Consider the following 25,533-nt stretch of genomic DNA (forward strand, 5'->3'; position numbering starts at 1 on the left):
TCATGTCTCAAGACAAAATTGAGAAGTGGCTTGGATGCATCCCAATTTGTGTCCACATTCAGTTATGATAAGGAAACGCGTATGCGTTTCAAAGGACGAACATGATAGCTAATTATGATACAGGGATTATGGACTGGACCATTTTTTAAAGAGATGTCACTAAGGGAACCGGGTTTGCGATGTGGTATTAAGAAATCGTATGATTTTCATGTTGACGTTAAAGCTACAGCGTCTTGAAATCATTTTCTTCTTCATATTACAATAGTGCAACAAGTATTTTCTGTCGGTGATCTCAGCATGGATGGTTGACACAGCGTACAAAGTCCTTGATCTTTGAAAACGGTCTGAATAAGAAATGATAAATCTAGCAAGCCAGCTAGATACCAACGCCACGCAATGAACAAAAACACCTTATTCGCGATGACATGTTTTAAACTTGTGTACTTCTGCTTTACAGTGAATACAAAGCTGGACGAACTAACATTGATTACTTTTACTTTCTCGGTACTATTATTGTCTTCTCAGTCTTAGTTACGGGGTGTACCTAGCTAGCTAACTAGCTGGCTAGAGGTAAAGCGTCTAAAATAATACATTATCGCATTGCCTCTTGTACTCCATGTTCTTCATCTATTGCGAGGATTTACCATGGAAACAGAGAAGCGAAGCTGGTGGCTGGTACGGTAAATGACTTCCGAGGGTGTCTGTCTAGCGGAGATCACTATATAAATACATTATTTTAACAGCCTTAATAATATAGCACTGTTAGCTTAATCGTTGTTCTGCAATAATGGACATTTTACACATGATGACGACGAAGTCCTTCTGATTTGGTTGACTATTTTAAAGAAACATTGCAGCGGCCAAAGTCCACATCGTGATGAATAATGTCTGCTGTTGGAACCTTTTAGAAATTAAATTCCAGAGGGATTCTTTTTTTTTTTTTTTTTTTTTTTTTTTTTACAGGGGAACGTTTGTGCTTCATCAAATGTCTGCCTCCATAATGTGAGCATTCCATTGAAGCCCATGTGACAGACAACCTGAAATCTGTTTAACATGTACAGCTTTAAACAGGACTGGGACTCTGAAGTGAGAGGTTAACCTGTTCTTGGGGGAAGGCTTGGCCTACAGGTGGAGGAACCAAAACGTAAAAAAAAAATTGTCACTACAAGAAGCTGAAGAATTTGACAAGAGTCCAAATCCCCTAATAAGATTCACTCAAGTAGGAAAGAAGAGAGCATTTAAAATGCCACAGAACCGGGCCTTCTCGGAGCCAGAGTACTCTGCGGAGTACTCTGCGGAATGCTCTGTGACCTTGCCCTCAGACCCAGGGCAGGCGGTGGGTCGAACTCATGAGGTGACGGTGCGAAACTCCGGGTGCTGCCTGTGCCTGCCGCGCTTCATGCGCCTTACCTTTGCGCCCGAGTCGCTCGAGAACCTGTACCAGACCTATTTCCGGAGGCAGCGGCACGAGACCCTGCTGGTCCTGGTGGTGTTCGCGGCCTTGTTTGACAGCTACGTCATCATCATGTGCGCGGTGGTCTACACTAGCGACCAGCTGGCCACCATAGTGGTTGCCGCCGTGTTGCTGCTGGCTCAGATCCTCGTCTACCTGCTGTGCCGCTTCAGCCTGCTGCCCGACCGCATCTACCGCAGGGTGGTGCCCTACACCCTCTGGGTGCTCATCGAAACCCAGGTCTTCACCTACCTGGGACTGAACTTTGCCCGCTACCACCAGGCCAGCGACACTGTGGGCTGGCAGGCCTTCTTCGCGTTCTCCTTCTTCCTGACCCTACCGCTGCGCATCATGCCCATTTTTCTCATCACCGCCCTGTCCTGCGCCATCCACACCCTGGTTCTGGGGGTCACCATCGCACAGCAACGGCAGGGGTACCTCCAGGGATCAGTGCTAGCAAGAGAGGTGAGATGCCCTTGGGAGCAGGGGAGGGAAAATAGAAGTTCTTAGTGGGGCAGGTTGGGCCTGCTCCTGGTCACTTCCACTGACAGTACCCTGGCCTCCTGCTTGATCACAGTTCAGTCTTCCAACCCTGACCCGCTTCTCAATACTTCCTCTAACCCCAGCCCAACTTCCTAGGCTGTTGCTGTATATTGTTTTTGGCTTTTGACTTAAAGGCTTTTCAAAAACTTTGGAAGTTCAACTTTGAGACACTAAGAAAGACAGTATTTGTCAACTGAGGGCTTGGAGAGCTCATGGAGCTGGTGCCTGGTAATATGGTAACTGATACTTGGTCATTGTTTGTTCTGCAATTTAGAGTGTCTCAAAGCTGCTCTAAGAAATCATGGAGCTTAGTATGTAACCATAGGAGGTTTGAAATTTTGGCAGGAACTGCCTGGCACTGTTCAGAAAGGCCTCAAACTGAGACACTTCAGCAAAAGTCCAGCTGTATGAATGAGCTATATTTAGGATGTAGGGTTGGTATAGTGCACATTGCACAAAAAGGCATCTGCAAAGGCTATAAATAGTAGGGCATGCGCCTAATGGTTTGTGCATACTTCATGTGCTGAAAATGCTGTTAGACATGGTGAATTGGTTTGAATATTCATATGAGCTGCCAGTGTCCTTCACATTTATTTATATCCCTTACTAAACAGGAACAAAAACATATTAAAGAAAATATACACGTTGAATAATTGGTCGAGGTATGTTTATGTGATTAGTGGAGAACATTTATTTTGTTCTCAGTTAACCATTTTTTGTAGAATTGGGTGAATGCTTTGCAGCATTGTTAACTACAATGTCCATTTTTTCCCCAAGTTTGAGCCTTTTGGAAGAGAGAGGCAGTTTTTGTCCAAAATGCCCTGGTGTGTGTTGGAGTTTAGAACTCACTATTCTAACAAGCACTTCAGGTGCAGTGTATGCAAACCAACCTGTGAACACACTGAGACCTCTAGATATTTCACAGTGGCAATAGGGTCTCTCTCACCATAATGCTTCACCTGTATTATGCCAAACTTAAAGCTGATGTGCGTGCACAAAAAGCTTTTTTCATCTCATGTGACCACGAGACACACTTGCAGTTGTCATTCAGATATAGTTTGGCAAAGTTAAGTTGACTTTTTTGTGGTTTGCATTGAGTGGAGGCCTCTTCCTTGTAAACACAGCCATGTGTGCAATGTTCATCCATGCGATTTTGAATGATTATTTTTGACACAATGCAATCTGTCAAGTGATGCAATCCCAGTTTGTTTATCAGGATCCCAAATGTTGCCTTTGGATTTATTTCCGCCTCCCAGATCATTTGTCTCACAGCCCATGGTGAAAAGATAGACATGTGCCCTCTTCCTGGCTGGCTTGCCACTCTACCAGTAGCCTGAATTGTCTTAATAATGGACACTACAATGGAAAGTGATATATTCAGCTTTTGTCAATTCCTTTATAGTCATCCTTCAACTTGTGGAGGTCAGTGACTGTTTTGTCTTTAGGGAGCTCTCTGACCATAACTGTAATAATGCATGCTACTGATGTGTTTCTGCAATGTGTCACCTCCTTTTATACTACACGGGACCAAGAAGCCTCTGGATGCCTCTGTATAGTTCTAGAAGCTTCCAATGAACCTCTGATAAACAAATGTTGTTGCAAATTTGTTTTATCGGATTCAGTCTGAAAGATTACTTTGTTTATCAGAGTAGAATTCATGGTTTGCAAGTAATCTGAATTTGATCTGTGCAGTGCTATTGAGATTAAAGTATGACATTTTCACTCAGACATATATCCAATATGATTTTTTTTTTTCTTTTATGGCATGTTTTGATGTCTATTTATTCAGGTGCATGTATATATATGGATGTGGAAATATGGATGGCCCTGTATATTTGTGTTTAATTAATTATCAAAGTTAAAGACCAAAACAAGTGGACAACAAACTTAAATCTTGAGTGTTTAGTTTAAAGGTTTATCTGTATTCGGAGACCTTGACTCCATTTTCAGTTTATTGAAAATGTGTTTTCATTTAAGTGATTTTGTTACAATAGGAAAGAAAAAATTAAGAAGACAACAAAGTTAGAAATCTTTCAGGACAGAGAAAGGATGATGGAACTAAAGTGGAAGTTAAGGTCGCAAAAGGACATTTCTGGAAGGAATTTCTGACTCCACTGGTCCTCCACCAATGGGACAGTCTGTAGGGATCTCAGAGGTCCAAAATTTCCCCTTGACTCTGCAAGGTATTTTTGGCACCTACAGCAAAACCCTCTTGGAAGCTGTTGCTTAGCAACCCAAACCACCAGCCTCACCTCAAACATAAACTTCTGTTTGTTTTTTTTTTATATATATTGCGTCGTTATGAATCCCCAGCCTGTGAGGGCTGCTGCTCAGTGACTTTTTGTGTGCGTGTGTGTGTCTGTGTGTCTGTGTCTGTATGTGCATATGCATGTGCATGTGAGGTCACAACAGAAAATTTCAGAGGGAGCTCATGTGTCTGAATAGTGGTGTTTCCACCTCATATCCCACATGACTTATCACCTAGCTGTGTATTCCGCTGGTGTGAAATTCACACTCACTGAAACAAACACAAAAATCTTGAATTGTCAATAATTTTGTGTGTGAGAGCATGTGCGCGTATGCAAACTCTAACTGTCAAACTGCTGTATTCCAGCTCGTGGCCAACATAGTGATTTACCTGTGCGCTATGACAGTGGGCATCATGTCCTACTATATGGCTGACCGCAAGTACCGCAAGGCCTTCCTGGAGGCAAGACAGTCCTTGGAAGTGAAGCTGAACCTGGAGGAGCAGAGCCAGCAGCAGGTGAGGGAGACAAGGAGACTAAGACTTTACTTAATGGAAAAATATGTATTAACAACCAAAAAAATTCATGAGCAAATGTTCTTTTGTCATAGCAAGAGAAACAAGCATTTTACAATTCTACACAATGCTGCAGTGCTGATTTAAGTTACAAAACCATTGCGCATACCATCCCTCAAATGGTAAACACCAGTTACAATAAACACACAATTTACATTCTATATCATTTCTGATATATAAGAAAAAAAAACAGTCTGGGGACCACAACATTGAACTGCAAACTGACTGGATGAAGGAATGGTGTTTTTAGGTGGCTATGATTAATGAAAGGTTTTCCTCTCCTCTTAGCCAAGTTTCTGTCAAGCTGATGTCAACATACATTTGGTAGTTGGTACTATATTTTAACGACAGTATGTTTATGTTAATAACCTAATCATTATTTGAAGTTTGGTAGTGGTTAAAAACTTTTGGACATAGTTTGCTTTCTATTAGCAATGAGTATTCTAGTGCGAATTTTAAATTTATTATCGCTAAATAGTGGGTATTTGGGAAGGCAGTACTCAGGACAGACTAATATTTGATTTGGTAATAAGCACATTTTAAAGGACTACAGAAAGGTGCTGTATAATACCAAATATGTGAATATCTGGTAATGACTCAGTTTGGCTTTCTTTCAAATCACCAATCATGTTTGCAACCATGTAGTTTACCCCCTGAAAAACAAACATATCTACCAAATAGAATAGGAATAATTTTTACATGCGTTAGTGATGTCAAAATGCATTTTATCTAGCATTTAAAATGCTTTTATTTAACATGAGGGAATACAGTGCAGTGGGTAATGTTATGATGTAATTAAATCAATTTTCTTGGAATTACGTGTGGGGTAAAAATTGACAACAGACATGAGTTCGTCAGACAGACACATTGTATAGGCAGGGCTGTAATCAGCACTGAGACTGTTCAATATTCATATTAATGATTCAGCTGTGCAGTTTGAATAGTCTTTAGCCTCTGGCTTCACTCTGCTGGATGTGTTCTGAACAGATGACCTGTTTCCTGCAGAACAAGGATTGCAGCTAACTTTGTACTGTTAGAGCAGTACTGTTAGAGAGAGGGCTTGGCTATATATTTTAAAAAGAGCAGTAGGGAAGTCATCAAAAAAGGATGTGAGGAAAAGAGATACCCTTTATTCTAGGGAATATTGCCATAGTACACACCCTGAATCATGCTTCACTCAGTCTGCTGATTACTGCATCAGGGAGCTTTTGCATGTGAGTGAGTATGTATATAAAACAACTTGTAGAGTTTCATGCTATAAATTGCAAACTTTTCATGAAAAGCCATGTCCAGTGGACTCTGAAGTCAAACTCTGACAATATGATCCAGCCCCGGACTCAAACTCTGACCCTGCAATCCCCCTGGAATCAAACACTGCTATCGAACGTGTTTTCTAGTATGGGCTCAACACAGTCGAAAGAATTGCATTGTGTAGACATCCATTGGTAATACCAAGAAAAATGCCGAAATTGTGAGCGCATCTGAAACCGCAGAATCCACTTCAATGAATGGTACTGCAGACCTCAGAGCTAAGGCTTGAAAAGTGCTGACTAAGCCATTAGCATATAGTACACAGAAGTCACAAACTACTGTACTAAAATATTAAAACATCAGTCACAGATTATGCCACTCTTAGCTCGCATCAGTCTCAGAACAGCACTGCTAACCCTTGATGTACACCAACCTCAGACCAGCACTCAGAGATATCTTTGCACCATCAGAGATAAAATGTTGACAGATCCTATAAAATTAAAGGCTCAGTGACAACAGATATGTCACAATAACTATCACCCCTCCACCTCACACAAATGACTGAGTAATAGAATCATTTGTATCAGTTGTTTTGGAGGAGGGATGCACACTTCCACTGGCTTCACAGTGGCAAAATCTCACAGCCTTAGGAACAGTCACAACCATGTAAAGGCCCCATCTGAAGTCGTATCTTTTTTATTGCTGTAAGTGCCTTCTTGTATGTACTGTATGGTTGCTTAGAGAGAAAGAGAGAGACGCACTTCTTAAACAGTTCAACTGTTCATTTGGGCACAGGGAGGAGGGGGTGGTTAATTAGGACCAGGTAGCACATAGCCCAGGTGTCCTATTACCTCCAGTGGAGCAGAGCAGGAACACCCAGTGCTACTGTGATTAGGCTTGTTTTCACCTCCTTGGGCTGATGTTGTTATCACTCAGGTGTTGTTATAGAACATATTGTCAAACAGAGAGAATCCGTCACATTCAGCAGTCAAAAAACATGGTGGTATAGTATTATTAGACAATACTATTATTGTAGGAGAGGGTGAATATTATTTATAAAATCAAATAATACCATTATTTTAGAACAGATAGTCAATTGTAATTATCGCCTTTGAATTCCTGTGAAATCGCCTGTTCACTGTGATGGGGACCAATGAGACTGCTGCTTGAAGATGATGCTTGGTTCCTGCCCCCTGCCTGCTCCGCACTGTATCTCTCCTCACCCATGTGGCATGATGCCTTCCTCTCACCTCCCTACTCCCCTCCCCTTTCATCTGGCTGCTGTTGTCTTTTCCTTTCCCTCACTTCCTATCTCCTGGTATTCCCCCTCTATCTTCCCCTCACTCTCCCCCTTTCTGTTCCTCTTCTCTTCCTTTCACTGTCTCAGTCCTTTCCATCTCCCTCCTCAGACTCCACGGACAACTCTCTGCACTGGGCTTCATTTGCTGCAGCTGATGGGCCAATTATCCAGGCACTCTCAAGCAAATGAAGCATGATTTGTCTTTTCTGAAGAAGTAATTCTGTCCCCTGAGTGCAGAGGTGTTACAGACGATCCAGGCTTACTCAGATACACCTGTCATCGTAGTCACAGCGTTGTCCACCTCAATGGTCCGTGTACTTGGCGGCCAACGGATTTTCATTTTGAAATGAGAAAACCAAAATCGGGAAACATGCTGTTTCCCGACTACCATTTGGAAATAGGGAAACAAAAAACGGAAAACGACCCATTTTCCGTTTTTTTGTTTTGATGTGCTGATAAATGGAAATCGGGAATTAAAATATGTGTGTGCAAATATTCTGTCTCAATTTTGCGCTGATTTTTTTGTTGTGACCCAGTAGTTGCTCCCACGAGCTTGACAGTCATATATTCAGGACGTCAGCAGGGGGCGCCATAGATATAAAAACGTAGATACCTCATTGGCCGCTGCTGTATGTCGCAGCTATGCGTCCGCACGTCCGCCATACTGGAGCGGTCAGGATCCGCTAGTAAACAGATACAATGTGTATTGACAGATGCAGACTTCTCTACAAAATCGACTGTAACTCTCTTAATTCTGAACCGATTTTCATGAAATTTGGTTTGTTATAAATGTGAGAAATTGAACATAATTTAAAGTGATCATTTTATTTCAACTTGTTGTAGCTGTTATTTACTACATCATTCGGCAGGTAATATGAATCAGTTGACAGCATAGATTTTGTTTTACTTCTGTTCACTGTTTTACTTGAGAAAGGTATGAGGCTACTGATTATTGATTATTTTACCAGCTGCATAAATTGACACAACTCACAGCCAGGGCATGTTAATGACGTTTAGACAGATTAGTCTGCACAAATCCTGAACAGTTTGCTCTGCCCTCACAATGAACAAGTTTAATACTTGAACAGATTTTCTAATTAGATAAGTTTTTTTCTACAGTTTATACTTTCTCATTGCACACTAAAAGTATACATGTACTGATACTATTGTGAAGCTGTCTTTGTGATTCAGATGATCATGATCATAAGCTTTATGAGTTTGTAACTGTGAACATTTGGTTTCTCACACTTGACCTGGTACATAATACTATCTTCAAAAATCAGCATGGATGTCCCAGATGGACTGAAGAATTGTGAATACTGAATCTGAACTGAGAGATTGGCCGACTGTGCTGCTTGACAGACAAACTAGTCATTGTCTGACAGATATCCATCTCTCTTCCCAGTAACTCCTCTATATAAGTCAATTTTGGAGTATCTTTGCATCACCCTCTCTCCATCTTCTTTCTCTATCTTTTTTTCTCTCTAGCCCTCTTTATCTCTGTCCTTCCCTTTAACGTTCTCTGTAATCTCCCCATCTCCTCTTTCTCTCTGCCTCCCTAAACCCCTCTGGCCTGCCTTAGTCCCCCATCTCCCATCCTCCCTTTGCTCCCTCTCTTTGTCCCACAGGCTCTGTGCTGCTATTTATAGAGCAGACCGATTTTGCTAAAAGAAAGAGAGTGAAAGTTAGGGACAGGTTGAGAGAGAGACAGGGATAGGTGGAAAAGAGAGAGTGAGAGATGGGGAAAGGTGGAGAGACGGCGAGAGAGACAAACTCCCAGAATACTAATGGAAAAGCAAGGGCTGCTGGGAAATGGGTGAAAATGCTACACGTTACCATGGCGACCAACCTCCTGAGACTATGCCGTCTGCAATCATACTCCCTGACCCCATGTTCCTATTTATGCCCTGACTGTCTCATCTTGTTTACACAGTCTCCTTCCTCCCATTTCTCACACTCACCTGCTCTGCTTGGAATTGGCACTGTCAGGGGAACATTTCCGTGCTGGACTCAGGGCTGGGTTTCCTTAAACTTTGCTGCACTGATAGGTTCCTGAAAAACACTTGCTTGTCTGATATTACTATCTCAGTGTGTATGGTTAAGAGGATACATACATTGCGTGTATATTAATTTGGAATGTAGAGTTGGCTACTGTATGTGCGCTTTAACAATTCCAGCATAATGTGAAGGTATAAAGATGAATGAAACAGGTACGTTAAAATGGTCTAAAAACAATGCATATTAAAACCATGCAAAAAATCTATTAAGGGGAAACATCACACTCATCCATGACATACAGTAGAATAGAGTACACACTGTATATGAATACAGTATATGAAGTGCACTCTACATATCAAAAGTATAAATGATGAGAAATGACCTAATTTGCCATTTAGATCTATCCCATCATTTACATGCTTACATACATGCAAGTTATACACACACATACCCACATGCACACATACACACACACACACACACGCACACATGGTGTGTGAAGGGTGACTTGTGCTCATCTGCAGGAGGGGCTGCTGCTGTCCATTCTGCCGAAGCACATTGCCGACGAGATGCTGCAGGGAATGAAGAAGGAGGCCAGTCAGAAGGAGATGCAGCAGTTCAACACCATGTACATGTACCGCCACGAGAACGTCAGGTAAACGCCACGGCGGCGTCGGGTAAATGCCACACGAGCCTCGGGCAGACGCCTGGAGAATGTCAGGTAAATGCCACAGGAACGTGAGGTAAATGCCACAGGAACGCCGTGCACATGCGACGGCGGTGTCAGGCAAATGCCATGACAACATAAGACAAGTGTGTTCAATCGGATCGTCTTATAAACGTTGCCCCAACATCAGATAAGTGCCACTAGAACTCTACATAAATGTCATCGCAGTGTCACAAGAATGTGATGTAGGCGGGGAACATCCGTTAAATGCCACTGATGACACGTTGAGAGAACATCAGATAAGCGCCGCGAGAATTCAGGAAGCCTCACTTGTATGCTACAGTGGGTATGTGCTGGCAGAATGTCAGGTAGTACCATGAGAGTGTCAGGAAAGCGTGACAGAATGACAAGCGAACAGTGACAATGTGTCCTGCGTGACAGTATTTCCACTGTAAATTACATGCTACACAATGCGGAGAGATGAACGCAGTCAAGGGAGATTTAAGTTATGGATAAATCTGTGGCCTGTTGCATGTCTTGTGGAGATCACACTTCTGTGGTTGTTATTATCTGGTTGCACCATCAGAAGTCTTTGCGGTAATATTCACAGGGATCTGAAACAATGCAATGTTTTTATTAAAACAACTCTCTCCCCTTCTTTTTTATCACACCCCCCCTCTTCTCTCGCTCTCTGTTCGTCTCTCCCTCCCTTCTTCTCCCGCTCTCTCCCTGCAGTATCCTGTTTGCTGACATTGTGGGTTTTACCCAGCTGTCTTCATCGTGTAGTGCACAAGAGCTGGTCAAACTGCTCAACGAGTTGTTTGCTCGCTTTGACAAGCTGGCTGCTGTGAGTGTTTCTCTGTCTTTTCTCTCTCTCTTTCTCCCCCTCTTTCTGTTGCACACAGTCAGTAAACATTTTTGAAAACCCCTTAAACTTGACGTGCCCAGAGCTGGAGATAAAATGTTAGCGGTGCCCTTCATTAATCATGTAGTGTTTAAGAACTATACATGTTTTGAATCCACCAGCAAAGCTGAGCATCTGACAATGCTGTAGCCCAGCATTGTCAGGTCTGCACTGCTTCTGAAGGTGAGCATTAGCTTCTCATGTGACATACTATGTGGATTCTCATGCTAAACATACCTTCTCTGCATCTGTATTGGCAGCATTATTTACACTATTTTTTCTGTTTATTGTTCACATTATCATTTTTAGTCTGAGCTGAGATGAGAATGTAAGGCTCGTATTAAAGTGATTGTGGTAGTTTTGAAACCAGTCTGTTGGCTGTTTAGCGGTTATTCATTCCCATGCAGCTGCTTGCTCGTTCAACCTTTCGGTCGTCACTGACTTCTGTGTTCTTCTGGCTTTTCAGAAATACCACCAGTTGAGGATTAAGATCCTGGGAGACTGCTACTACTGCATCTGCGGGCTGCCGGATTACCGCGAAGACCACGCCGCCTGCTCCATCTTGATGGGCCTGGCCATGGTGGAGGCCATTTCGTGAGTCTGGGGTGTTGGTTAGATGCGGTGGGATGGAGCTGAGCAGGGTGGGGTTTGCATAGATGGATGGGTTCGGTGGGGGAGTAGGAAAGGGAGGTAAGAGAGTTGGGGTAGGAGAAAGGGAAAAAGTAGTTGGCACAGTAAAGGGGAGAGGTGTAGACTAAAGGAGAAAAGTACCATAGGTAGAAACTATGCCAACACACACCCCACCCAGAGCAGAGGATGCACATACTGTATATGTGCTTGCTCTGTGTATCATTGTGAACGTTAATGCTGAGTGTGTGTCCTCAGTATAGAGACGAACATGAATGCTGCGTGTTTGTGCGCTATCGATGTGGGCATTATTTGATGCCAACATTAATCGATGAATGTTTCTGTGCTTGCGTTCCTCGGTCCATGTCGATCAAGCCCAGGGCCCACACTGAAATCACTCCTTCTCTGACGGGGTGATCGGTGATGCCTCAGTCACGGGTTAGGCGGGTGACAGGGACATCACAGCGACTGTATCAGTCATGTGTTGGCTGGGCGGGGGGATCATTAACTGAAACGTCTGGGATGTTCAGTCATATTTGGAGTGGACGATTGGGATGTGTTGGGACTTTGCATGTCAGCTGTGTGTTGAACGGATGATAGATCTGCATTCAATAACATGTAAGGCGAAGAGTATCTTGTGTTATTTTGCATTATAAACCTACATTTACTCTTTACTTACACTCTCTACAGCAGCAGAGAGCTGTTCTATGTGGCAGCACTACACTGTGTTATAATTTCCTAAAATGCATAAGGAAAGGGAATTGGTGGAAATAAACTGAAGGTAAATTTCATACTGACACAAGGAAGTGGCTTTGCCTGTTTGGTTTCCTGAGAGAGGCACTGTTGTGTTGCCCTTGACTAAGATATGTAAGCTGAATTTCTTTAGTTAAACCTCCTGTGGAAGTCCATGGTCAGGGGTCTTCTAACAGGCTCACTTTATATGAAAATTTTCATATTCTTCTCAGTTAATTGTCTCAGTTCAACAATGAAACCTCTTCCCTCAGATTAACATAGAGATATTACCACTTGTTAATACCACTGGTTTTGTATATTGCAAGGTAAGTGTGTGTATTTACACAGTGTAACTGTATTTTTACATTTACATTTATTCATTTAGCAGACGCTTTTATACAAAGGCACGTACAAAAGTGCATATAGTGGGCAAACAACAGACACAAGGGCAAGATGTGTACAGGTCATACAATGCAGATAGTGCTGAAGCTGAGCACAAGGTCAGTGTAGTGAGGCAGAACTAATCTGATCTAAGGTTACATATATCAAATACAGTCACTATAGTGCTGCTATACTACCTAGGCAAGAACGTGCCATTTTTGAGTTGATGTCTTTGTGCTGATCAGTACCATAATTCTACCATTTTAAATAATCATAATTCACATAATCAAGGTCATTCTCTGTGCGTCAGACTTGAACAATCACACGGGCAGTGCTTGTCCTGAGTCTACGATGTTTTGCCGCTGCATTGGTATAATGTGACACTGACTCTTTTGGATCTGTTGCACATTGATCTGCCGCTGTGCTGTATCTGAACTGCTCTGATGCTGGCTGTTTTGGATCGACCCTCTGACTTTGCATCCGTGTTGCAAACAGTGGGTCTGTTGGATTTACATTGATCCGATGCTACAGCTACGCATGTCTAACCCGAGCCGTGCTGAATCGATAGTGCCCTCACGCGGTTTCCGCGTTGCTCTGATGCTGACCGTGTTGCCCTCAGGTACGTGCGTGAAAAGACTCAAACAGAAGTGGACATGCGAGTCGGGGTGCACACAGGCACTGTCCTGGGGGGTGTTCTGGGACAGAAGCGCTGGCAGTATGACGTCTGGTCCACCGACGTCACGGTGGCCAACAAGATGGAGGCAGGGGGACTCCCAGGGTAAGAGACAGCAGTAGCAGGCAGTTTGGCTTTAGCCAGATTTTGGATAGAACTCTACACCTTGTGCCTCAGTATGCTTTACCTCCGTGTCTCCATATCTCCACCATATAGAACCACTACTGTGGCAGAGAGTATGAGTCAGGGTGCACAGACACTAGTTAAGGCGTTCTTAGTCTCTCTGCTGAAATATTTTGTACCCTTCCCAATTAATTTGTTCAGTCCAACAGCAAAGGCACTCTTTACACATAAATTCTACATGCTCCACTGTACTTCAGGAGATTCAGTAATTGTACTCTCACCCACCTCAGTTTGGGTCGGTGTTCCCAGATTTGGTTTTCCTTTGTGTTTGAGCATTCACACATGGCCCTCTGTACCAGACTGAAAGTAAATATCGATTTGCTAAACTGAAAATGTGAGCAACATCATAATATGACGTGGTAATGTAAGCTATGTAAATTGCCCTGGATACGAGTGTCCTCCATGGCAAACAATAATAATAACAACTTTACCACCTTATTCATTGTGGTGTGGAGAAATAGCACCATCTGTTGGAGAGATGTAAAAATGCATTGACTATCCAGCAAAGTGCTATACTATGCACTGGCTAGACTAAATTCACAGTTCCTGAACCACAGCCAAGGTACTTTAAGTGCATTCTCAATACCTGAATGACATCCAGAATTTCTGAGATTTATTCACTGTACTGAAACTACGTGTGCAATGCCTACACTGTAATTCCATTCCCCATGCCAGAACTACAGCTACAATACATAACCTACATTCTTTATGGCACTGGCACTTACACTTGTAGCCCCCGACACCTTGCTGTGTTAAGCGTCAACCACTGTATCCCTTGCACTCTGAATACCTATGCATGTGCAGACGAGTCCATGTGTAACCCGTGACCTTGGATTTCTGCCCCAGACGTGTCCACATCTCTCAGAGCACGATGGAGTGCCTGCATGGGGAGTTCGATGTGGAGCCAGGCAATGGCGGCGAGCGCTGCGAATACCTGAAGGAGAAGGGAATCGAAACCTACCTGGTGGTCGTGCCCAAGGGCCCTCCGGGCAAGCATGGCATCAACGGTGTGGTGAGTGTCATCTCGACACCCCTGTCACCGTAGGCCACATTGAGCCAGAGCGCCTCAACGTACCTAGTCACATCAGGATCCCGCCACCTCAGGAAAAAAGTGTCAGTTCGGCACGCCTCTTCGTTTTAAAACACCCTGACACTTCAGCATACCTCAATCTGTGTCACACTCTTTCGTTAATATCTCTCTCTCCTTTCCCTCTTTCTGTTGATGTCCCTTAAAGGGGATATCAACAACGTTCAGATCAAATAGATCAAATGATTCACATCAGATCCGATAAGTCTTAATTTGCATGACAAGTGCTGTCAAAATGTTTACTGAGTGCGTGGCACACATTCAGTCACAGTCAGCCTGTCAGAGCCTGAGGGACAGAGGGTGAAATATATGCAAATCTGGAACTTTGCTAGCTGCTGTGCAACTGCTACCATAAAATCAAATTTGAGACTGCTGTGTATATCAGGTAAGTTCCAGCTGTTACAGGCAGGCCACGGTTCAAATTTTATTTGTCCAAACCATCTTTCTAAGGAGTGGAGGGGGTACTGGCACTGATGAAAATGGCAATGACATACAGTATGATTACTTACATTTGTGACAAAGAGAGAAAGGGTAGGGTCATAATCAGTTCTGATGACCTGTGCTATAGTGATGTGTCATGTGTGATGTGTTAGGCCATCCCCACTGCTAGTTGTGTGGGGAAGGAGGAAGACTGTAGAGGACCCTGCAGTGGTGTGTTGGGGGGGTGGGGGGGATTCTACATGTCTGTAGGAGATACATTCTGTTATTAAATGCTGCCTGTGGTTCTCTTTCTCTCTCTCTCTCTCTCTCTCTCTCTCTCACACTCTCCTTTTGTTCTAGAAGTTGTCTGTGTCATCGTCCAATGGGAATTCCCCCATGTTAATTAACACTACAGAGTGCAATGGGAGCATCCACACAGCCTGCACTACACCTGAGGAACCCGAGGAGCTGGACACGCAGGTACGACCTTTGACCTAATCCCTAAACCTAAACCCTAATTCCAATCCAAACCCTATCTCCTGACCCAAAAACTGCCCTTGACCCTACAACTAACCCTAAACCCTTATCCTACAACTTACACTAACCACTAAGCTGGAACCACTAAGCCGGGTGGCAGTGTAGCATGGTGGTTAAGGAGCAGGCCTTGTAACCGAAAGGTTGCCAGTTCAATCCCCGCTGGGACACTGCTGCTCTACCCTTGGGCAAGGTACTTAACCCAGAATTGCCTCAGTAAATATCCAGCCGTATAAATGGATAACATTGTAAAGAACTGTAACCTATGTAAGTCGCTTTGGATAAAAGCATCTGCCAAATGAATAAATGTAAATAATTACACCTTTGGTCAGCAAACAACCCTTAGTTTTGAGTAGGGGTTAACCTGCGAGTGATCTAAAGTATCAGTAAGAGAAAAATCCTCTATTTACAAGGTTTTATGCTGACCTCAAACAGGGAAAGTAGAATTAACATCAGTACCTATAGGCATTAAATCCTGTGTTAGACAGGCAACTAGGATTGCTTTGCCACCTTCAGTTCACAAGGGGTCTTATTAATTCTAGAAAAGACTAACACCTGACCCTTCTTCTAAACCATTGTTCTATTCCTAATTTTAACTCCTAAAATTACCCCAGATCCCTGACCTTAAAATTGATCCACCCTAACCTGGATTAACCTGAATCTAGGTCTTCACCCATAACAGACTTTGGGGAAAGAAAAGTGCTCATGAGAGTAGTAAGGGAGCCATACCTGTTGCTGATCAGGATATGTGGGGCACATCATTTAGTAGTGGAACTACCCACTAAGAGTTCCCAGGCCTGAGCTGCCTCTGTATTGTCATCGCCAAAACCAGCAGTCATTTACCCTGCCGCATATAGTGTATGACTTGCTTTGGTGTCTGGTGTGATTGTACTACTTTATATCAACACCTGGCAACAGTGTAGCATAGTGGTTAAGGAGCAGGACTTGTAACTGAAAGGTTGCCGTTTCAATTCCCTACGGGTGCTGCTGTACTTTTGGGCAAGGTATTTAACCCACAGTTACGATTCAGTTGTAACGATTCAGCTGTGTAAATAGATAACATTGTAAAAAAACTGTAACTCATGTGAATTGCTCTGGATAAGAGCATCTGCTAAATGCTAATACCGTAATGTAACGTAACACCCCCCAAAAAAAATGTAAAATGCACTTTTCTCATTGCAGGTGGTGAACCCGTCCTTTCCGAACCCGCGCCGTCGGCTGCGTCTGCGTGACCTGGCGGAGAGGGTAGTCGATGCGCAGGAAGACGAGCAGGAGCTGAACAAACTGCTGAACGAGGCGCTGCTGGAGAGAGAGACCATGCAAGCGTGAGTGCCGTGCATGAGGGAGACCACACAGCCGTTACTGTTGTGTGGGGGAGAGACCAAACAGCCATCACAAGTCTGGTTGACAGATCACACAGCTATCGGTAGTGCTGGGAGAGAGGCCACACAGCCATTAGCAGTGGTATGAGAGAGAGACCACACAGCTATCAGCAGTAGTGGGAGAGAAATTACACAACCACTGACAGTGGTATAAGACAGACCCCACAGCCATCAGAAGTGGTATAAGAGAGACCACACAGCTATTAGCAGTGGTGGGAGACAGACCGCGCTGCTTTTAGTACAATATGTGAAAAAGTGACTCGTTCATATATCTCTTTCTAGGCCAAGTAGGAGGAATTTTTATGTGTTTTTCTAAAGGGGTCAGGCTGGCACACAGCCTGAATGGCTGAACGGAAAATAGAGGGGGTAACTTATAGTATTGTATTTCGTAACATTGCCACATATTGCCTTTGTCAGCTGTATTCTTGTGTCTTAAGATTGCGTGTCCATTACCATCATCTTGCCAGTTGCCACACAACCCATTTTAGTATGATGTTGGTTTCACATCCACAGCTGTTTTTGGCCTGCAGATTGCCATGTTGTGAGCTGCGTTTTCTTGCAGTGTCTGTAGCATTTCCATGGTAGGAATCATGGAATCAGTGGAATCACTGGAACTGTTTCTGCTGTCTAAAGTGGACCTGCCACTACTTAATTAATACAGACCTCCAATTTAATATCTATTTGTGTGTATGTTTTTTAATCTCCCTTACTACTTCTTCTTTTAACCACCTAGATTACTCATTTTAACTGAGTTATATTTAGGATTAGTTAACTGTACTATATAAATATAGGTATGCCATTAGTGGGAGAAGGAGTGGACTTCAGCCTTTATTACTGTTAATCAGGTCATGCACCTTCACTGTCAGACATATTTACCATCCTGGTTAGTGCTGTTTGTGTCATGTTTGTACCCGTAAGTGGATGGGTGAACATATATGTGTTTGTGTGAGGGATTATTGATTCTGCATAGTTTCTTAAATAAAAAATGTTGATAACAAAAATAAATTGGGCCTGTCACCGGACAAACAAGTGTTGTACTCCACTACATGTTTCAGACACAGTCCCTTTTTAATGAATGGGGAAATTGTGTATTTTTCCATCTCTTTTCCACTGCAAGATTTTTCCACATTGTACATAGTGCGTGTTGTGTGCACCCTGTTTGTACTTTGAAATATTGCCACACTGGGCATTTTAAGCAGCTTTTTACTGTGACAATGCGCAATACACTGTGACAGATAACAACCAAAACACTGCCAATGGAGCCTGTATATCAATTTCTGAAGCATAAACCATCATCAGCTTTAGGTGTACAAAATTCCGGTTCAGCTTTTTGGCCAAAGCCAAATCTCTTTGACGAATGGAGCTTTCCTGCCAGATCTGAAGCCAAATTCTATGTTTGTTTCATCCTTAGAAATTTAGGACATTCTGTTCGTCTTGGAGATGATTCCACGCCTGAGTCATCCAAAGGTTAGATGTTGTTCATCCCCAGCAGACCAAAGCTATTGAGTTGTAGATATTAAGGGTTCAAAATGTGTCAGTAATGCAGAGGAACCTTGACACAGAAATGGGTGGTCTTCAGGTTGGCACTAATCCATAAGTCTTGCCCTCCGCAACAGTCACTTTCAAGGTCCTGGTTAGACCTGGTAGTACAGTGTTTGAGGGAATGAGGGAGTGATGACGTGTAAGTCACGAACAATGAAGAAAATGATCATAATACCATGAGTAAATGTTTATATTAATTTCTCCCCTTTCATCTCTCCCTTGTTCTTCTGTCATCCTCTTGCTCTGTGCCCCCCCCCCCCCCCCCTCTCTCATCCCTCTCCCCCCCTCCCCCTCTCCGCACTGCCTGTCTCCCCTCCCCTCGGCCCCCTCCCTGTCAGTCTGAAGGAGAAACGCACGCATTATCTCTCCCTGCGCTTTGTGGATCCGGAGCTGGAGACCCGCTTCTCGGTGGAGAAGGAGAAGCAGAGCGGTGCTGCTTTCAGCTGCTCCTGCGTGGTGCTGCTGTTCACCGCGATCATGGAGGCCCTCATCGACCCGCAGTAAGCGCGTGCCGCAAGACATGCCACCTGCGCTGACCCGACACGAAAGCACACAAACACATTGTTATACACTGACCAACGTCATACACTGCCAGTGAGAAAGTGCAGCATACAGCCTGCTGTACTGACTGCATCACAGTGCTGTGAGTACCTGCACCGCACATGCAGCTACACTGATGCATAATCACAGTGAAAATGCAACATTCATCTTACTCCCTTGCGATGGTTGGATCAGCCTGCAGTGCTTACCAAGAGCACACCGCAGACAACACTGACGTCAGCTTGCACTGACTGCTTGACACATTGCACATAGCACACTGACTGCATTCTTGCACCGTGAGTACATGCAGTGCAACATAAAACACACCACACTGCGCACATTGAGGACATGCAACATGATGTACATTCCGCTGGCTGCACTGCCTTGCAGGAAGACATGCAAGATATGCTGTCTTCATCCATTCACCCGTAAGCTGGTACTCCACCTTTTCCTCCCACTCTCCCTCCTGTTCCACTCTTCCTCTTTCCTTTCTCAAACCTTTCTAACTCATTCTCTCTGTCTCTCTCTCTCCTTCTCTTACCGTCTCTTTCTGCTTTCTCCCTCTCGTTTTCTTTCATCATCACTGCCTCGCTCTCCCCATCGCTCCCTCTCTTCCCCCGCCCCCTTTTCTACCACTCCCTCTCTAACCCCATCCTATTCTCTATCACTCTCTTTCTACCCCCCATCTCTCTGTCACTCCCCCCTTGCTCCTCTCTGTCTCATTCTTCAGGTTGGTAGTGAACTACGTCACCCTGGTTATTGGGGAGGTCTTGCTGCTTACACTCACCGTCTGTTCACTGGCAGCCATCTTCCCCAGGGTGAGTATCCCACCCTCATACCTGAAAAAATAATCAGTAAAACAGCGATGATAGTCATGCTGAGTGTATTAATGTTAGTGCATTTTTAGGTAATGGACAAATGTTAACGCATGAATATCTGTGTAACAGATGTTCCCCAAGAAGCTGGTCTCTTTCTCGATATGGATAGATCACACTCGCTGGGCGCGCAATACGTGGGCCATGGCGGCCATCTTCATCCTCACCATGGCGGACATTGTGGACATGGTGAGCAAGCCCTTTCTGCTTCTGTGCCTCATCTTGTGTAGGCTTTTTTATACCGGCTTCACTGGACACTATGCGTGTGTGTGTGTGTGTGTGTGTACCTACAAGTTTGTCCATACTTGTTGGAAACTGTATGTGTGTGTGTGTTTTTATTGGAAAGTGAAAGATTGAAAGTGTCTGAGTGTCTGTTCCGGTCTATCAGGACATGTTCAGTCGTCTGTTATGCTTTCTGATGGCAGCTGAAAGGTTTCACATTCCTCTAGAAAAGTCACTGTGTCCTCATTGACTCACCAACACTGTGTGATAAGCCAGCAACCCTAGAGTTCTGGCTTCAGCACTGTGTTGCGATGGTGTAACATGGCCGTAACATTGCTCTAACGTTGCTCTGACATTGCAGCTGAGCTGCCTGCAGCCCCCTTTCCTGCTGCACAACAACAGCACAGTGGCCTTGCTGGCGCCGGGAGGAGATGCTGGCTGTGGGGAGAACCCCAAATACTACAGCTACATCACCGTGCTGGCGCTGGTGGCGACCACCATGCTGGTGCAGGTCAGTCACATGGTGAAGCTGACGCTCATGGTGCTGATCACCCTGGCGATCGGCGTGGTCAACATCTACAGCTGGAGGGACATCTTCGACCAGTACGACTGTCTACGCTTCAAGGACTACACGTGAGTATTATCCCAATCATCATTTAAATCACACATTTTTACCTTACATTTCTGAGCGGTGCACCCATGTCGTCTTCACGGTATAAAGTATAATTAATCGCTGGTGCCGCTGTTGTTATGGCTTAGCAATAGTATTAATGCCATTATTAATAGTAACATTACCAGCAGTAGCATGAATGGATGATGATTGATGATGATGCTTGTGATGATGATTGTGGTTAATATTATTATTATTTCTGCTTTCTTTTCACAGGGACTCTATTGTTCCCTCCAAATACTCCATGACTGTAATGATCATCATTATGATGTTCAGCTTCTACTATTTCGCCCGCCATGTACGTCTTCCTCCTCCTCCTCCTCCTCCTCTGCCTCATGTGCTTCCCCTCCCATCTCTTACTCACCGCTCCTCCTCCTGGCTGCAGAATAAGTGTGTCAGAATAAAGTAACTGGCTGGATAGGTGTGCACCAAATAAACAGAATAAAAGAAGCCAGAGAGGGAGAAAGTGGAAGCATGACACTGCACACACATTGAAATGACTGCAGATCCATAAGTGGAATAAATATATAAATATTAGTTGTTACTAGTTACAGTGTCTCAGATATGATATACAACTTTTTGGAGCATATTGTTTGTGGAGCTGTTCTGTACGTTAGGGAATTTCGTTTATGGGCAGTGTTTTTTTTTGGAAAGGGAGGCTCACATTAGGAGGCTGACATTACAATTTCAACACCAGTAGCTGCTGTATCTTCGGTAATATGAATGCATGGCGTTTGCTGCATATGCACCCCTGCCTTGCCGATGGGTAAACAGTCTGCCCTGACCCTCCCCACTGTCCCCCTTCCCCCCCCAGGTGGAGAAGCTGTCGCGTACGCTCTTCCTGTGGAAGATCGAAGTCCATGACCAGAAGGAGAGGGTGTACGAGATGAGGCGCTGGAACGAGGCGCTGGTCACCAACATGCTGCCAGAACATGTTGCGAGACACTTCCTGGGTTCCAAGAAAAGGGACGAGGTGAGAAAAAGAGAGAGAGAGAAAGAGAGAGAGAGAGAGATAGATAGAGAGAGAGAGAGAGAGAGGAGGAGGAGGAGGAGGAAGAAAGCCAGTTACAGGGAAGAATGATAGAGAGAAACGGAGAGAGAGGGCAGGCTGTAATCTGCAATTTGGCATATTTTCTATTTTTTGCTCTAATATTTATATTAGTATGTATATTATTGTCACCACTGTAATTTATGATAATATTGTATTTTGTATTTCCCCTTTGGAACCGTGCATTTAAAATGCTTTTTCGGGAGAAAAGCTTATGCAAATTGCCTTTGCATTTTAAGAACAAAGAGCATGATTGAATCTTAGCCTCAGTCTGATTACAGTGAAACTTATTGCAAATCTTTCCTCAGCTTATTGGCTTTCAGCTGTACCCAAAGATTTTGCCTCCTACTGTAAACTAGCAAATAAATATGCCTAGCAAATCTGAAGTCACAGGCTGGCAACAGAGTTTCTCATGGTGTCAGTCAGTGGGTGGTATGAAGGTGTGTGCAAGACTCAGATATATCACCTGACACAAGTTGGTGGAAACACCTCATATCTCAGGTTCAGTCTCATGTCTACCACCTCCCACTTTAATGAGGGTTTCAAGTTGTAGTAGTATGTTTTTCTGTACCTAAACTAAAAATGATGTGAAAAAGCATAGTCACATTTTACCGTCACGGTAAAGATTCATATCTAGCAATTTAATTTGTATTGCTTTTTATTGTAGACTGCAGAGGAACTGTGCTTGGTTTGTAGTCATACATGTTTGACTTTAGTTTCATACGGTTAAAATGTTAATGCCAAAAAAGATGGTATGGTCACAGGGTTAAGTTTGAGTTGGTGGCTTCCTGCAGGAGCTATACAGTCAGTCCTATGATGAGATTGGCGTGATGTTCGCCTCTATCCCCAACTTCTCTGACTTCTACACGGAGGAGAGCATCAACAACGGAGGCATTGAATGCCTGAGGTTCCTCAACGAGATCATCTCAGATTTTGACAGTGTGAGTGACTGCTGTCCAGCCTTTCTAACCTACAGACAGAGCTAGATAAAGTTCTACAAAAATTATTCATGGGTGTGTATTTGACCCCTGACCTTTGACCCTGGCAGCTCCTGGATGGGACTCAGTTTCGCTGTATCACCAAGATCAAAACCATCGGAAGCACCTATATGGCAGCTTCAGGTGTCACACCTGAAGCAAACACTAATGGCTATACCTCCCTGAAGGTAAGTCACACCTACATCAACACACACACATCTGCCTGAATCAGAATTACATCTCATCTACAGTTGCTGGAGTCTTTCATATATTTAACCCCTAATGTCATGATGATTGTGAGGTAATAATGCTGATGATAAATGCTACATTGTATCACCCTAGCAATAAAGTATTTAGCGGTGAGTTTTAGTGGTATATTGTGTCTGACAGACCAATGAAACGCTAGACAAGTGTGGTGATGGTGGCTATATTGTGTCCTACAGAAGGAGGAGCTTTCAGACAGGGAGCGTTGGCAGCACCTGGCAGACCTGGCTGACTTCGCCCTGGCCATGAAGGTCACCCTCATGAACATCAACTACCAGTCCTTCAACAACTTCATGCTCCGCATTGGTCAGTGTGCTGCACGTGCGTGTGTGTGTGCATGTATGAGGATGTGTGCGTATGTGTATGCGTGCATGCGCTCGCGCGCGCATGTGTGTGTATGTGTGTGTGTGTGTGTAACAGAAAGTGTGCATGTTCCTCTCTCTAGGCCTGAACAAGGGAGCAGTGTTAGCAGGAGTGATTGGGGCCCGGAAGCCTCACTACGACATCTGGGGGAACACCGTCAATGTGGCCAGTCGCATGGAGTCCACTGGAGTCATGGGCAACATCCAGGTACAGCACATAAAGATTCACATATAGACAGGACAGGTGTGCTCTGATGTAGATGACAAGTATAGACAGGTAGAGAACAGATGAAGGGAATAATCATGGTCATTCTCAGCAGGGTTCCTAGATTCTTCGAATATACAGTGCAGGCTCAATTGGCAGATAATTGCTTTGGGAAATGTTGTGGAGAGCCTGACACACAGTGTGAGTTTTGGGTCTGATTGGCTCTAATTCCGCTTTAAGTAAATGCGAACAGGAATAGGGTTTGTTGCATTTTAATTATGATTTATGCATAAATCTGTAAATGCTTATGTACCCTGACCTTCTGCTATGACTCTACTGCCCCCAGGTGGTAGAGGACTGCTATGCCATCCTTAAGGAGTACGGATTCCGTTTTGTGCGGAGGGGGCCGATCTTTGTGAAGGGGAAGGGGGAACTTCTGACTTTCTTCCTGAAGGGGCGGGACAAACAGGGCTCCTTTATCAATGGCTCCTCTGTCACTCTGCCCCACCAGGTGGTGGACAGCTCTTGACCCACACAGATACAAACAGACGCTAGCATTCACATGTCAAGCACATACCAACAAAACAGGAAATCTCACATATTGTCTTTCACACATATATACATACACTTACGGTCTGACACATGCTATCTCTTTGTCTCAGTTACTCCAACACTCATAATCTCTGTTTCTTGCTCTCTCTCTCTCTCTCTCTCTCTCTCTCACACACACACACACACACACACACAGACACGCATGAACACACACGTGCATATTCTATACACACCGCAAGCAAACATACACGCACAAGCACAAACACATGCATTTGTATACTGTAAACAACACTTGGAGTAATTTTAGTTATATGTTTCTGTAGGAACAATGAAAAAAAATCTGTCACTGTTTTTCTTCAACTTGTGCGGAGTTAAAAAGCTTTTTGTGGCAATGATGGAGGAAACTCTGTAGCCTGCCTCTGCTCTGTGTGGACTTATTTAACCTACAGCCTGCAGGCAGCGTCCCAGGCGTATGTGTCAGGTGTGTTGATCGGTGATGCAGCGTCTCAGGTGTGTATGTGTGTCTGTGTGCGTGTTTGTTTCAGGTATTTTTTACCTGTAGGGCTGTGTTCTGAATGTGTGTGGGTGAGTGTGTGTGTGTGTGCATGTGTGTCTCAGGGACATGTGTGGCCTTGCAGGTGTATGTATATGTCTGCCACTCTGTCACCTCAAACTGGACCCTTCTCCTCAGTGTCTTTCCTCCCAGACAGGATGAAAGTGCAATATTTCAGTCCCTCTCTCTGACACCCAATGCTTGCCCCGCCCTCTTTGTAAAGTACAAAAAGCACACTTTTACCCACGGGGCATATTTTTGTATTCTGACTGCGACACCTTTTGCTCAAGTAGAAATATGTTAAGAAATAATGTATAAGGGACCAATATATAACCATATATGTATATACCACGGTACATGAAATTTGTTCAGCATACTTCAGGGACAGTAAAATAAAAGATAGAATAGCTAAGCTATAGGAGAATGTAGACTAGCAGGACACATGTGAAGACCAGTTGAATCAGGAAGTAAACACTTTTTGGTCCACTCTGCGATTGGTGAAGTCAGGTATTCTGCAGAGAGAAGAGACAATGAGGCCTAAATCATAAGAGGCAAACGGCTTTCACTAACCATGTTGCTTCAGACATCTAAATGTATTTTTTTTTCTCTGTTCTTGGTTTGTGCTATCATAGGACAGGTCTCATTGTAAACTGTCCTGTCTCTCTCTAGAATATCTGGGTAAAATCACAAAATAGATATGTGGACAGAATAGTCTTTGTTGATTTTCAAACCCCAAAGCTCAGGTTTGGAAACTGTGAATAAAATGT

At 43.9% G+C, this 25,533-nt stretch overlaps 1 protein-coding gene across 2 annotated transcripts; it reads left to right on the forward strand.

Moving 5' to 3' along the window:
- The first annotated feature begins 1,085 nt into the window (after positions 1-1,085).
- LOC118792147 (adenylate cyclase type 3-like) lies at positions 1,086-24,377 on the forward strand. 2 transcript variants are annotated; one of them, XM_036549872.1, is made up of 20 exons: positions 1,086-1,918; positions 4,611-4,760; positions 9,891-10,021; positions 10,769-10,880; positions 11,404-11,531; positions 13,297-13,455; positions 14,380-14,545; positions 15,401-15,520; positions 16,757-16,899; positions 18,837-18,998; positions 19,769-19,856; positions 19,986-20,102; positions 20,497-20,768; positions 20,980-21,103; positions 21,620-21,778; positions 22,648-22,794; positions 22,902-23,018; positions 23,274-23,400; positions 23,540-23,664; positions 24,008-24,377. In XM_036549872.1, the coding sequence occupies exons 1-20, from the start codon at positions 1,244-1,246 to the stop codon at positions 24,188-24,190; spliced, it is 3,405 nt and encodes a 1,134-aa protein (XP_036405765.1). In that variant the 5' UTR covers positions 1,086-1,243; the 3' UTR covers positions 24,191-24,377. The 2 variants fall into 2 exon arrangements, with proteins under 2 accessions (XP_036405765.1, XP_036405766.1); XM_036549873.1 differs by having other exon boundaries at positions 21,022-21,103.
- The last annotated feature ends 1,156 nt before the right edge of the window (positions 24,378-25,533 follow it).

The sequence above is a fragment of the Megalops cyprinoides genome, chromosome 17 (assembly GCF_013368585.1).
Source record: "Megalops cyprinoides isolate fMegCyp1 chromosome 17, fMegCyp1.pri, whole genome shotgun sequence".
NCBI lineage: Eukaryota > Metazoa > Chordata > Actinopteri > Elopiformes > Megalopidae > Megalops > Megalops cyprinoides.

Coding starts and splice junctions, on each gene's coding strand:
- LOC118792147 (XM_036549872.1), top strand. CDS start 1,244: ATGCCACAGAACCGGGCCTTCTCGGAGCCAGAGTACTCTGCGGAGTAC. Junction 4,761..9,890: donor AGGAGCAGAGCCAGCAGCAG/GTGAGGGAGACA, acceptor GCTCATCTGCAG/GAGGGGCTGCTGCTGTCCAT. Junction 22,795..22,901: donor TCATCTCAGATTTTGACAGT/GTGAGTGACTGC, acceptor TGACCCTGGCAG/CTCCTGGATGGGACTCAGTT.